This window comes from Gobius niger (genome assembly GCF_951799975.1).
Source record: "Gobius niger genome assembly, chromosome: 4".
Lineage (NCBI taxonomy): Eukaryota > Metazoa > Chordata > Actinopteri > Gobiiformes > Gobiidae > Gobius > Gobius niger.
In genome coordinates, this window is record NC_136855.1 from 26,349,645 (window position 1) to 26,365,410 (window position 15,766).

Below are 15,766 nucleotides of genomic sequence, written 5' to 3' on the forward strand. Positions count from 1 at the left end.
CGGCTTCTCCCAAGAAATACTAAAAAAAAAAGTGTTAGGGTTACCCATAGTTTGGATTTCAGAATAGGCACATAACTGAAGTTATTAGCTCAATAAGTCACATTGAAAAAGCAATATTTTCTGTTGTGCTTAAGTACTGTACGTTACCTGTGCAAGCTTCTTCATGGGTAGAACACCCTGCACAGGCTGGCGCTCATGCCTCACATTGTTACCACGCTTCAGAGTTAAGGACAAAAAAAGAATCAGGGTTATGGGACCAATCCAACGCTTTGTCACTAATTGACAGGTAGCTTTCCCTCAACGTCCTTTCATCTCTACTGAAGATTCCTTGAGTGTGGCTGTTTACTAAAGGTCACTGCCTTTACGTCTAATTATTGAATTTATTCAGTAAGCAACCTCACCCAAATACAAGTCTTATCAATGTGTGCAACCATGGTGTAAAGTTGGATTGTATTTCAAAAGGCAGTATAGCGACTTAGGTTTGTGATATCATTCTAGCATTTTTAACTGCCCAACTCTGCGCTACGATCAGAAAGCAATACAGAATCAATTTGTGCTACTGTCTCAACTGCTGTCTTTGTTTTAATTATGTGATCATGTTTGCCTTGGGGTAGGGCACTTGTTTTTAACTATTAAAAGCAATACTAGGCATATCTTTGTTATCTGAGGGGCATAGCACTTTTGGTTGTATAAATCAATTATATAATTGCTCCCTATTGCTGCCTGTGTGTGTCTATTTCGGGTGGGGCATTCTATACAGTGCATGTATGTTTTATGCCTCTCACTTGGGCTGTGCTATGGAGGGAAAGCTTCGAGATAAACCGTATTGTAAATAGCACCACCTAGTGAGAAAAAATGAAAAGTAAGATAAAAATAGCTGCCTTTGCGTTATAAAATTTTAATATTGAATTGAATGACTGAGGTCTACTGTATAAGCCTTGAACACATCAAGCTCCATTCTGAATACATTTAGGGAAATACTGTAGATTGAGTTGTAATTTTGTTGAGGGTATATCACCTGGATAGCATGTGTCTCACTATGGGTTTGACTCGGTGGCTGTGAGGTGTCCTCCAGACAGGCGCAAGGCAAGTACTCCATCACTTTCCTCAAAGCACTTGCACACTCCTTTGAGGCCTCTTCATTGTTTTTGGCGTGGAACTGCAGCCTGGTCATGCGGCTTTCACCCTTCAAAAAAGCCATTTTAACTTTCACTAAACACGCTGCAAAAACAGTTTAAGACACTGGGAACTGTAACCACAGAAAATATCTTACCTTTAAAGTAAAACGAAACAGGAGATTGTCCGATTTCTGGTTAACTTTAATATTGTCTCCGCTCCTCAGAAGATGCACAGTATCCTGAGAAATAAACACAAATACAGTATGTACATTTAACATTGCACTGAATTGTAAGTGTACTGGCAAAATATTCCATTGGCTCATTACTCAGTGTGTTTTGTTCATAACACACAAAGTCCAAAAGTAACAGAGAAATGCTCCACAAGATGAGATACCCACAACTCCCTGCAGATGTCTCTATTTACCCAGAAACCTCTATAAGTGAAGCCGGGAGTAGGGATGATCAGGGAGTGCCTGAGCTATTCCTGCAAACAGGACTATTTCAGGTGTTGAAGATAAAAAATAAAAAAAAGATTGTATTGTTTATATTTCACAATATATCCATTACTATTCCATTCCCCCCTTATTTCAAGACACCAATATGATACAATGTGCAATGTTGTGATACTGGGCAATACGCAAAAATAAATTGTAAACAAATAAAGGCTGCTAAAGTGCCAAGAATTTAAAGCACTCAGAGTGCTCCTCTCAAACTGAAAGTTCATCAAACTTGCAATGTGAAAGCTCTAGAAGAACACGGGTATGAAGCTGATTATCTCTATGTCTTCCTTTGGAAATTACAATAGAAATTGACTATGCTTTCAGCCTTTTAAGAACTCATTTGATTTTGATCACATTTGATCTCTCTGATGTGCGTTTAATGCTCGTCAAAATCATCAGAGAATCTAAGCTAATTTCCAACTGGCCGGCTATAGAGTTTGACTAGTGACAAAGTGTTACAGAATTAATGTAAAATTCAAAAGGCAATGTATACAAGAGAGGAGTAGGTATTATATCCAGCTTACACTCTTTCCAAACCCCGCTTTTTTGTTAAGTGCAATTGACTTCACACTTATTTAGGCTATCTTTAATTGGGAGGCATCCCAATTTACACTCATTCTTCTATCACACAAAAAGTATACATTACGAGTACAATTCAGTATATACAATAGTCAAGAAACAAAAACCTACCAGACTCTCCTGACCCTGCATTACAAGCATGTATCCAGAGTCCAAAATAGTCAGATAAACTGGTGACTTCTCACTGCCATCATAAACCTGGACAAAAGTGTCATTTTCAGCAGAGAAGACAATGGAAGATCAAGATGCCCAAATCAACATATTCAGATTAGGGATGCTCTGCTCATAGGACTTGAGAAAATGATTGGTTAGCTAGCTATAAGCACATTTGGAACACATAAACAACAGAGAATAAAATCAAAGTACGTAGGAAAAACGTGCTCATACTAGACCTAAACAAAAATAACAATACGGCTCACTTTTAAGATGCTAATTGCAAGGTTTAACTTTTCATGTTTAGCTGACCTTCCAAGGGATCGTTGTTTTGTCTTTAGCCTGTGGTGTATAACGAGCAAATCGCCTCAATTTCCATTTCCGATTAGCTGCCATGTTTATGTGCGAGTTTAAACTAAACTTTGTGAAAGAAAAAAGTGCTTTTATTACAAAGGCGCTTTAAATGTGCTGCTGCTGCTGCTAGCTAACGAGCTTTGTTTTATTGGCGATTTGGCGCGCAGTGCTGTTGTGCATTGTGGGAACTACTGCACACACACACACACAGCACAAAAGATTGCAACCTTAACCATCAGCACATAGAATGAACACCTTACCCACTGTGGTTGGGTTGACACAGTTATACATTTTGCATTAGTTTGCGGCAAAGAAAAATCTAAAATGTATTGAACTAACAGATCACTGGCTAGCTGTAAACATGTTCAAACCTTGGCTTTAAGTGTGTATAGCAGTCTATGACAATTGTTAAAGAAAAATTGGCCACATAAGCTAATGAATATTCCTTATGCAAAAATGATAAACAGCGACTACGAACATTTGCGTGTCCGACATCATTGAAGTGGAACATCAATCAAATCAAGTAAGTAACTTCCTTCTTGTTTCAGTTACCTTAAGTTTACAACTAGATCAAATTACTTTGAATTAATCAGTGGCATTATTACATATATGTGAACGATAATGCACAACCGACTAAAGATGACATATTGACTAATGTATTCCTTTTTTCAATGAAAAATGACTAGATTTTCAATGCTGCTTTGTGCGTAAATACGCAGTGGCCACGGGGCTGCCCGGGTGCCAAATTGGCTTGTTTACCTTTGTTTTCAAAAGGTCAGGGCAGTACTTAGCCACAACTTATGAGCACAGGGGGGCATTTTAAGAATGGGAGGACATGCTACCCCTTTAAACAAGGTGGGCTGAGCTTATTTTCACTTCTCGCTCCTATGGCAACCCAACAGATCATCATCATGAATATTCACAATTCAACAAAACGCACGCTTGACTAGATCAGTGATGTCAGCGGTCATTGAGATGTTCTATTGTGCGATTTTATTTTGTTGCGATGTGCTGATGACAGCTGGCAAGACATCCAGCGAAACAGCAGTCTCGTGAATGACCTTTCCCTCGTCTCCGTTTCAGCGTCCGTCGGCACGTCTTTCACATGTCACGCTAAGGTGACTTTCAAGCAGTTTATTCCACTTTTGCGCACGATGGCCAAACGGCGCAGGTATCGTGGACACCTTGGACAACGGAACTGGCCAGGCTGCGCGTAAGGACGTATGCAGACCGTCAGATAGTTCAATTAGAACAAAAGAGGATGTCTGTCATGTTTGAGCGAAGCCACGGCGGTCCCTGTCATGTGCAGCAGGCTTCCAGGGATTCAGATTAGCTCCAAACTGGTGGCTCTCACAAACAGAGAGGGAGCACTGCTTGGTGGCAACAGTCACTGCGGATCTAAACAATCTGGATTTATTGCATGTGCTTGGTTGTGTGAGATCTCAATGTCATAATGGACAGGTTACATTCGTCCATGCGTAAAAGGCTCTACAGTTTGCCTCACCACATTGGACACAAAGCAATGGGTGAAGGAGAAGACGCAGACAAGGACACGCGGAGGAAGAGTATAAGGATGAAGCCTCTGCCGTCGCCGACTTCTGGGGGAAGCAGCAGAGGCATCGCTGAGACCAAAAGTGGAGAGTCTGTGATTATGGAGACGGACATTGGAAGACCGCTGAAAACAAGCTCAAACGGGGACTGTCGGAGGTTTCGAGGCAGCCTCTCCTCCATCACCAGTCGGCATGTCCATGATCCAGAGTCAGCGGAGGAGAGGCGACTTATCACCGAGGGAGATGTGACCCCAAGCGAGGAGAGCCCTCCTGGTGCCATTGGCGATGGGCCACCGGATCAAAGAGCGCAAGGGGCCAGTGGTGGTGGGAATAGCGGTCCCCCGAACGACTCTCCTGAGCAGCAACCAGGCTTTGTAAAGTTAGATGCCATGGATCAAATTTTGCCAGATGACGATAGATTATATCAGGCTGGCTTTATGCACAGACAGTTTGGAGCACTGCTTCAACCCGGAGTGAATAAGTTTTCCCTGAGGATGTTTGGAAGTGAGAAAGCAGTTGAAAGAGAACAGGAAAGGGTTAAATCAGCTGGATATTGGATTATACATCCATACAGTGATTTCAGGTAAATTCACACACAATGAAAATAAAATGGGAGTAAATGCATAATAGATTATGCTCTTCAGAGGCCTCAGACGGCCTTCATTCAGTGTCACAGTTCTGCATGCACATGTTTTACTTCTCCAAGTGCAACTAAAATAATCCTTCAAGCAATGTTAATTTGATTTGCTGGTATTTCTTTTGTGCAAACATAGGTCGTAAACACTATCATCAACTCAATAGGTTTAAATAATTTGTCTCTCTTTTTTTTTTGTTTATGCAACAATTTTAGAAATATAGGTGATTTTTTGTGTGTGTGTTGCATCTACTATCTTGCTGTTGCATTCGATTCATTTTAACAAATGAATTTACAGTATGGTTATATTACAGTAACAGTTAAGTATTAGTGGCATTTCTGTTGTGACTGAACATCACAACTTTAAACGCAATCATTGGTAACTTGTGTATTGCATTAAGCACTAACATGCTGCCAGGATATTTCATTTTCAAACATGATGTTAAATTTTTTTAGCCATGATTTTTGTTATGTTATCGGTATTCTATACCAATGCCTCTACAATACTTCAAAACAGATTAATAATGTTAATTTATTCCTTTTCCTTCCATTGCATTTCTTTTACATTTGTTTCATTTGTATCACCGAAAATTGCAGCTCCTTAATTTATTTAGATTTTATTTTTTTGCAACAAATTGTCACTGGCTAACACGGGCCCTTTCTGGCATCGACAGTTGTCTCAGGTGTCAGACTGTGGATCTGGCCGCAGTTTTGCTGACATAGTATGACGCAAAAAACATCCAATTCTTACCAAATATGTGTTTCTTTTGTCAGGAACAAGATGCCTGACCATTATTCTTTTTCAGTTTCTTCTGATGTCAGTAGAGAATGTCACATTCTGATTAAGTCAGACAAGTAATCAGCAATTATTATCATCCAATTTTTGTATTTAGCGCATTGACTGTGCAGTAATATACAACATGGTAATGAAATGATGTAATTTGTGTGGTGCTCCTCCCAGATGGTTGCATTTCCTATGACCCTGCGTGCTCTCGCTCTCTCTCACTGTGGTAAATGTCATGAAGAAGGCTGATTTGGGGCTTGGGGACCGACACAGTGCTGTTACTCAAAGGTCAAAAATTTGGCACCAGCAAATACTTTTGAACACCATGTTTTCTACTACCCTGTGGAAGTTTCTGTCCGTAAGTTCTTAATTTTTAGGTCGCTATTAGAATTAAGAGCTTTAGTCTTTACTTCATCTATGTATTTGTTTCTCCTTAGAGTATTGCCATTTTCTTTATTTGCAGTTTTAATTGCAAGGGACTGAATACTTATTTTCTAAGTTTTAGAAACAACTTTCTTCCAGTTCAAATACAACAATGATTTAGACCTTTGTAGAAGAAGCACTGTAACAAAATGTCTTTCTACGTGACCCACAAAAGGTAAAGTTATGCACAGTATCAAAGGCACATTGAGCTTTAATTAGAATGTCAGAAGAAAGCAGACAATCGTCACTGAGCAAAATCTTCACTCGTCAATTATTGTATAGGGCTAAGGGGGTGGGGGAGGAGCAATATCTTTGCTTGGGCAAAAGGCGGATTAAAAATGGCATCATAATCCAATCTACTGCCTCATTTCCAGATCCAAAGCTGAACATCCTCCTTCACTTCTTAACAAGCAACTACTACTGAGAAGATGGAGTTAGCAGATGGAGGAATGATCAACATATTTATAACCATTTTCAGGCAGTGTTAAAAAAAGAAAATAATTAAAACATATGCAAATTTAGTGACTGAGGTGGTCACATATTAATGTTGGATAAAAGATGCAAAATGTGATGAGTGCAAGTGAAAGCTTGGGGGTGTAGTGCAGGAGTTAATAAAAACAGCAAAATCAAGGCAACATTTTCAGTTGCACTTAAAGGTGTAACAGCCAACAGATACGGACTTGTATTGGGAGGGCTTTGTATGAGGAAAATCAGGAAGTCACCTTTCACAGCGTCTTTTTAATGTATGTGTTACAATCGCTTTGTGCAGATGTCTCAGACAAATGACGGTGCTCAACACAATGGAGGCGCTCTGATCATCTCCTGCTATTTAATTATTATGTTATTCAGAGCCAGGGGACGCATCTGTTAAAAAGTCTTCCTCATTCCCCTGGAGAGCTAGAAAGAGGATGGATGCATTAGAAAAGTTTTTTCAACTAAAAAACGTTTTGTGATGAAAAGGATAGGGAGTGTGAGCGTGCGGTTATGTCCTGGCACTTGTCAGTCAGCTAAACCCCTTTGCAGACATCAGCCATGAACCACATTTAGAAGAGCAGATCTTGGGTCACTGTGTTGCATGGACTTGTGCCTCCACTGAGGTGCATTGTTTAGGAGCTTGTTGCAACAGGGATTTTTTATTGATGGAGTTTGGGGATTTTTTGATATTTTGTTTATATAAGCGCCTGATTGCTGTGGACTATAAGCCTTATATTACGAGTCATCCTACAATGTATTAAGTAGTATGTTTTTACTAATTATTTATTTTATTCAGTGGCACTACAATGACATTATCTATCGTTGCAGTGTGACCTGAAAGTGGGACAATCAAAATAGGTTGACGTGCTCATCCACAAATATTAGAAGTCAAGAGATGATAATGGCACAATTTATTTAATGGAGGGATCCCACAGAGGATGTACGTGGGTGGTTGCCTGTCATGGAGGAAAAATGATAGAGCAGTGTTGTGAAGCCTGCCTGGGCATAGAGCGTGAAGGTGTAAAATCAGGGCACGTGATCTGAACCTGGGAGGAGACTGTTGTCATTTCATTCAGCTTTATAGGCAGTAGCCTAGAGTTTAACCTTGATGGTAATCTTGAGGAGAGGTTATTATGATTGATTGGATGTCATGCATTTGGAAAATAGGAAAGGCTGCTGGATGTGTTTTTTGCTGAATCCTTTTTATCCCCCAGATGCTATGGTTAATGTATTTGATCCAATGTGGTGTTGTGTGGAATCAGACACCTCCTGATCCCTCTTCTACATCATTTCATAATCTAGTCTGTGGATAGTAGTTGGATGCACTGTTAACTACAATCTATTTCCTATGTTAACACTGTACTGACAGTAACTTACACAACATTAGATCTAAAAAAAAAAAAAACACCCAATATCCTGCATAGATATTAAAGATAAGTCTTGTTTAAGTCTTGGATCTTACAATTTAATTATTTTTCATTAATGCATTTCATGAATTCCAAAAGCTAAACTAGCTATGCTTTGTACTTTTCAGTGACACACTCCAAATTGTAAATGTCATGATCATGCGTCTTGTAACCTTGTCTTTTATTCTCACTGTCTTTTACTCCACACTCTGACTCTTCAGAGACTGACCTTTATACCTGCTTGGTCTCTAGTGGACAACAGCTCTCAACACGTTGTTTTATCCATCAAGATGATGACAGTTGTTGTTGATGGAAGAGAAATCACACCAATTTTTCACTTTTTCATTCTGCCTTATCCTAAATGGTTACAGTAATTTACACATTCTCTCATTTTGTATGCCATGTACCTTTGTTGTGCTCGGCCATCAAGCTTCAACGAGCTAATTAGGTAAGCCATAAGCCTGAGTTTGACAAGTTAAGTCTCACTATTGTGATATGGCTTAGCCGGATTTTCTGTGCTAAGCTTTGTCAAGTCAGGTATGAAAAGACATCCTATTTGTCAAAATAGCTGTTACACCTTTTTCACACACCACTTTGAAATGACAATACCATGTGTTTTTGTGGTATTTTGTTCCAGAAATTTGAACAATTTATGACTTTTTGCTCTGCCAGTTTTAATATTAACGTTCTCAGCAGCCATCTGTACAGAACAGATGAAGCCGGAGGATGGTATTTTCCTACTGAACCTCTCTGCAGTTTCCCTGTCAGAATGTATAGGAAAACCCAGTGGGGTTTCCGCTCAGAGAGGACCAAAGTCCAGCGTGTTGTATAAAGCACTCTGTGTGTGGCTGCCATGATTCACAGGAATTACTTCCCTGGATCAATGTGTTTGGCCTGGTCCTACACCATGCTGTGTGTCTAGAGGACTCAGACAAATGGTAGGATTATAAGGCGCGGCACGGTGAGTGGCAGATTGGTCCTTCTCTTTCTCCACGAGGGAGACTCCTGATTTATTGTCAGCATGTGTTGACAGCATGTTCTCTTTTCATCATCCAAGTTGTAGAATACCTGCGTTGATGTAAGGTGTAGGGGCTGAGGGATCTGTTTACAAATGCTGTGTGTGTGAATGACTTCATCACTAATTACAAGCTCACTATGCCCTGATTGTTCTGTAGTTTTAGAAAAAAAAAGGAAAAGATTTACCCACTATTCATTTGTCAGCCTCTTAGTGGTCCCCAGGTATCTTTCTGCGTACAATAGTTTTCCTTTTCCTCCATGCGGGTTAAGTACATTTGTAGTCATTGCATTTAGACGTGTCAAACATGTTTTTTTTTAAGCATGAGCTGATCAATGAATCAATCATTTTAATTTAATGGGATTAAATTTAATTTGTTTTTCATATTGTTTATTTAGAGAATTTGAGAGGATGAGAATGCTTTTGGGTCTGGATGAAAGGATCTGGAGATCCGGATCTAGACCCAGGCTTTTAAGGACTGCAGACAGAAATTAGCTTGAAAAAGCTACAGTCTGGTCCAAATATCTTTGCTTTTCAAGCCTAATGTAAATGTATTATCCTGATAAAAAACCTATGGATGAAAATAAATAAAATAGAAATACATTGTCTTGCTGAGTGGATTCTACTTGCCGTCTTTGCATCACATAGTGTGTAAACTTGTGAATGAAAACGCCTTCTCATACCTCACATTTCTCATTTGCTCATCAGGCATCAGGCACTATTGTGTCTTTACCTGAAATGCGCATAGCTGGCACCTTCATACATAGTGTAGTGTTCATATTTAGCAAGCATCCAGTTTCACTCATAAATATTGACTGATTCACAGATTATCCCTACATAGAAAGACTTGATTTATAGTCTACACCATGTCCATGTCTAGGTTTGAAATGTTTGTATATAATATGATGCTTTTTACACTGTGGGGCTGGCGAAAGAGAATGAGGGTGGCTTATTGTGTTGTCAGATGCACTCTAAGGGTGACAACATGTTCTTGCTGTCCCTGGTCACTCTCCACTGAGCCAAGAGGACTGTGACTCCGCCCACTGCTGAGAACAGCCCTTACTGACTGCACTACACACCTATTAGCCTAAAAAAAATTGGAACTAATTAGCAATCTTCTTTATGTTATCGCCATCTCAACATAAAGACATCCCAACAGCCATCTCAACATTGTTCTTATATAAATGGAGCACTAGGTCACTGTTGTGTGGTAGGCTTTCATAAATCATATGTCCAAAAAATATTGAAATCCCTCTTGTCACACATAATAGTATTTTGTTTCCTAACTTCATGTTACAGTATGACTCAGAGATAGAAGAAAGAGACACATTTCTGAAGTATTCATCTGAGACGCCACATTCACTCCACTCACTGTATATTTATAAAGCAATGTTCTGTCAGAGAACTGCTGCATAACTGAACACAGTAAATGGATCTGAGCTATGTTTAGACATGGTGACCTCCATCAGGAGGCAACCCCAAAAGTGAAACCCAGAAGATGTACTCCTCGCGTGCAAGTACAATGCCACACATATAGAGTATGCAAAAGCGTAGTCTATAAAACATGCAGAACTGAACCGCTCTGTGTGAACAACAGGGAAACAGAAATTGTATAGTCAGTTGTTCTAGAATCCTAAAATCCTAAATGATAAATATATTTCATGACTATAAAACATTTAAATCATATTTAAATAAGATCAGAAGTAAATCTCCATAAAATAAAATGAACCATTAAAATGTTGTGTGCAAAAAATGCTAAAGCTGAGCAGGAACATGCATTCAGTCCTTTCTGAACTACATTTTTCCTTGTCTATTTTGCAGATAGATTTAATAGATAGAAGTTTTTTTAATTATATATTTTAGCTATGATTTGGTGAGTCAGCAATACTTCCAGCATTTCTGTTCAAAAGCAGGAATGTAGACCTTGCTGGAAAAAATATTACACAATCTTGGTGTTGACTTATTCAGACCTGGTCTGCTATGCACTACTCAAATACAGAAGACTCTCAAATCTTTATTTATTTATTTAGAATGAATGAACTTCTCTCACCTTGAATTTCATTGCTTTGGTTGTTAATTCTGAACATGTGCGTGCTGTTTCCTGGTCCTCTGTGTGATTTTTATTTGTTGTTTCTTCATAGTCATGTAAGCCGCCATGTTTGTTTTGTTACAAACCAAGTGGTGTTTGTCAGGTAAATCAAAGTTTGGGTGGATAAGAGAAGATCAGTCTGTAAAGAATTGAATTGGAATTTTTTTTAGGCCATATCTCCCAGAGGATAATTTCCGTCCATGTGCAGTAGATTCCGCCCATCAAAAGCAGCCTTTTTTTTCTTGTGTGTGCTAAATATCATATTTTTTTTCTGCTTGAGAGGTTTTCTAGTCTAGTTTTGTTCTCACATTAGAAAATCCAGTGGTGGTGAGCTCTGTCTAAATATAACTCCACTTGACAACAAGCCGAAACAGGAGATACCCTTTTACTTTGAAGAATTCCAATTACTGTCACGGTTCCTCCTGTGCAGCAGTTGTGAAGCTCAGATGTGTGGCTGCTGTATATTTATGAACAAACCACTACGATGTTGGCTGTCAGGCTGCTGCGCACTGTTGCAAAAACAGTTTTATGTAAAGCAACACAGCCGTGACTAGATGTATATATAGAAGAGGATTTGACTTGTCATCACCAGGGGCAACAATGACAAAGAGAAACCGCAAACACACTGCAGTTCACTACCCTTGTTCTGCATATGCTGCATCACGGTCTGTTTCTCGGGTTGGATTTGTGATCACAAGCCAAAAATAACCATCTCAGAATGCAGCATTTGCAATAGGTATCACAGAAGATGCACTGTTTGAGCAGGGGTTCAGATTGGCCCTGTCGTGCAGTGGTTTGTCCCTGGAGTCATTCAACACCTCAGAAATCAGCTATAGAATCAATAAACAGGAACGCGGGCATGATTTGCTTTAGATTAGTGCAATTAAGTTATCCCACTCCCCTAGGCTTTTTGCAACATTGTTTTTTCTCACGCCATGTTCTGTAGATGTATTTACACAGACAAAGATTTTTTTCTTTTTTATGGCCACGCACTCTCCCTCCTCCCACATATAGCTCGCTCATTGCGCAATGGAGTATCTAGTAAGATATCTCCAACCAGTAGCTCTCTTGTCCTTTCCAGCTCACCAGAGACTTATTCATTTGCCTACATGCTTGATGAGGCACATTTTAGATGCATTTTCCTTTTCTTATGAATATTTTGAACACAATTTGAAGACATTCGGGTAAATAGAGTAGCCTACAGAGATTAAAAGGAAGCTCAAGACAACTGAAGACTAAGCAAATTTGATAACAGTTTTCTGCTTGTTAATAAGATTTGCAGCTACTGGAGGTACTCCAAAAAAGTGCAAGCACAGGGTCAGGTGTAACTGTGTTCCACAAACATCAGACATCAATTTAAACATTTTAGTCCAGTAAGCTTTAATGTCAGGACAGCTCCAAAAAGGGTGAGATGGTGAAGCCTGTTCCTGACCACACCACACATCACACATCACAAGCTGTGTTCACCCCGTGGAACATTTTGGAAAGCCGTACTTTGGAAAGGTGTAGCCTGTGCGGAACTTTGAATTGGAGCAAATCATGACGAGCACAGATTGAAGATGAGTGAACGTTGTCTTGAGCTTTAGTTCATTGAGACGCAGTGATGTTTATTCCAATGTCCTGTTGCCAAACTTCCTTTAGGTGATCAAGTGAAGGCACATATTCCATATCTCACAGTTCATTCCAGATTTTAGACATTTTTTCAACAGATCTTTTCGAAGTATAGTATTCATGTCTGAGCTGGGAGGCTGAAAAGGAAGAGATGGGATCATTGATTTAACAAAACTTGCATTAGCAATTTGATATTTCTGACGCAGCTGATCAAAAGATGCAAACACATTTTCAATAAACAAATCCTGTATTGAATGTATTCCTTTGACTTAATAAGTAGCTGTGTTTTATTAAAGTTTTATAAATGTAGCTCACAGGCTCAGCCAAACCACAAAAGAGCCAATCTGAATTAGGGCTATGGGATTGTAATTTCTGTCTAATCTCTCAGAATGAGAAGGATGCCCAATTCCAACAACATTTGGTTATTAATTATTAAGTTACTGACCTTTTATTTTTGTTATTTGGTCCAAAGTAAGTCATTTGTCCAATGTATAGAATGCAAGGCAATGCTCTCGAAATAACTCAATATTTATTCACATAGCCCATAGCTGATATTACAATCAATGTTAAAGTAGGGTCTACATGGAAAGTGTTATGCCAATTTATTTAAATTCTGTGTTGACTAATGTGTTCTTTTTTGTCTGACAAGGTTTTACTGGGATTTAACCATGCTGCTGCTGATGGTGGGCAACTTGATCATCATCCCAGTGGGCATCACGTTCTTTAAGGACGAGAACACGCCTCCTTGGATTGTCTTCAATGTTGTCTCAGACACTTTTTTCCTCATGGACCTGGTTCTAAACTTCAGAACTGGTATCGTCAAGGAGGACAATACAGAGATAATCCTGGACCCACAACTGATCAAGGTCAAATACTTGAAGAGCTGGTTTGCGGTGGACTTCATCTCTTCCATTCCCGTGGACTATATTTTTCTTATTGTGGAGACACGCATAGACTCAGATTTTTACAAGACTGCTCGCGCCTTACGGATTGTCCGCTTCACAAAGATTCTCAGCTTGTTGCGTCTGCTTCGCCTTTCTCGACTAATACGATACATTCACCAGTGGGAAGAGGTAAGAAAAAATTTCAATCCTTTATGATTCAAACGGCCAAAGAATTGTATTATTTCATCTGTAACAAACACAGAGATTTAATATTAGACTTTACATATAAATCAACAACACCTTAATTGAGCTTCAGTGAAGATTTCCTGTGCATTGTCTGCAGGGCTTTTCCCCTTTAGGCTCCGTCAGGAATCCAAGAATAGATTTTCCTCCTTTTTCCTTCTGATTACATCCCCCCTTGACAAAGTGAAGAGACTCTTTCCTGTACCCCAGCCACCAATAGGTTAATGAAGCCTGCCGCTGATTATCATTCTTCTCTGCATGCCCATCCAGCTCGTGGTGGAACCACCATGACCAGACTGACTGTAGTGCAGAACAAGTATGATTGCAATTGCAATGGTAAATAATTTCAAATCTATCATTTCATTCACAGAATGAGTCCTGTATTTCATAGTTTAAAAGTGCATCAGTGCACTTGCTATGCTATAGCATTATGCATGGGCGGCACGGTAGTACAGCGGTTAGCGCTCGTGCGCTCGTGCGCTCGTGACATGGCCTTTCTGTGTGGAGTTTGCATGTTCTCCCCATGTCTGCGTAGGTTTCCTCCGGGTACTCCTGTTTCCCCTACCACTAAAAACATGTACAATAGGCCAGGATGAATGTGAGTGTGTTTGTGAGTGCGCATGGGGGACGATGGATGGAAATTAGCCCAAGGCTATAATCCGGTGTGGCTTGTTTACATGCATGAGAACCATGTATGTTCATTAACATGCACTGTCCCGACCAAATAAAACAATAAATAAAAAAAATAGCATTAGCCGTAGTGCCTCAATGGAAGAGAAGATAGGCCAGTAGACTGGGATTTAATGTAGACTTTTGATTTTGCTTATTTTCATTCATTCATTCAAAGTGCTGTCTAAAGGCAGTAAAATAAAAAATAAAAAACACAGTTTTAGCAATAAAAGCTCAGAGAAAAAAGTACAAGTATAATAAGCTGAAAAAGCCAAATAATAAAATGTGTTTTTAATTTGGTTTTCAAAAAAATGGTAAACGAGCTCACTGCCCTGATCATTCAAAGTGAGTTTCACTATGTTAAATAATAAATCCTAAAAGAAGCATCACAAATTTTCTCATCCCGATTTCTTGGGATTTCAAGCAATTTTGCGTCAGACAATCGTAATGCTCTGGATGAGTCGTATTCTTTTAGCACAGCGGATATGCGGAGGCAAAGCCGCAAATGGCTCTGAAGGTAATTACAAGAATTTTAAAAACACATTTGTTATCGATCTTTATTTGAGCTAATATTGTGCTGCTTGCTTGTATTTGCTGCTGATCTGAAGAAATACTTTGTGTATTTTTTTCCAAGGTCACAGCAGACAAGGTTAGAGTTGGGTGCCTGAAAAAGGAGAACTGCACAGAATAATTTATGTATGCAAATGCACGCAGACATCTACTGATGTTTGGTGTCTAAATACGTCCTCATCATGTCCTTAGATACCTTATAAGAGAGCAATGAAGTCGACATTTTTGGGTTGACTATTGCTTCATTGTAACAACTGAGAGCTTTATAATAGGCCTTCTTCACAGCAGTTTAGCAATTCTTTAAGATTGCAGCGATGAGTCATTGTTGAAAGCATGTGCTGAAAAGAACCTCCAATAATGTGCTTGTTTCTTTTGCTACAGTTGTGTGCTCTTGCATTACCTGAAGAGTAGTTGCAACGATGAATAATATATAAAAGCATGTTGTATGCTAAACTTTTCAATAATATGCCTACTGCCTAGCTGCAATAACGATATTGTATTGTTTGGGTTTACACTATCACGTTATTAAAATACGCACCGTTGTGAATTTCAAACACAGAAGCCCTAATGGATTAGTCCAGTAGGTTGCGTACGGCTTACCTTTTCAGACCACAATATCCCCCAATATCCCCCCAATACTGACTTTTAAAAAACCCTATGCCTTTCAGATATTCAATCAGCAATCTGAGAACAGTGCACAGTAACACAGA

General features: G+C 39.3%; 1 protein-coding gene across 1 annotated transcript in view; it reads left to right on the top strand.

Moving 5' to 3' along the window:
* Window positions 1–3,609: 3,609 nt before the first annotated feature.
* Window positions 3,610–15,766, top strand: part of hcn4 (hyperpolarization activated cyclic nucleotide-gated potassium channel 4) — a 45,219-nt gene continuing 33,062 nt past the window's right edge. Inside the window, exons 1-2 of the mRNA XM_079555477.1 lie at window positions 3,610–4,837; window positions 13,340–13,763. Of these exons, the coding sequence (XP_079411603.1) occupies window positions 4,158–4,837; window positions 13,340–13,763 (1,104 nt within the window). The 5' untranslated portion in view covers window positions 3,610–4,157. The remainder of the gene's footprint in view (window positions 4,838–13,339; window positions 13,764–15,766) is intronic.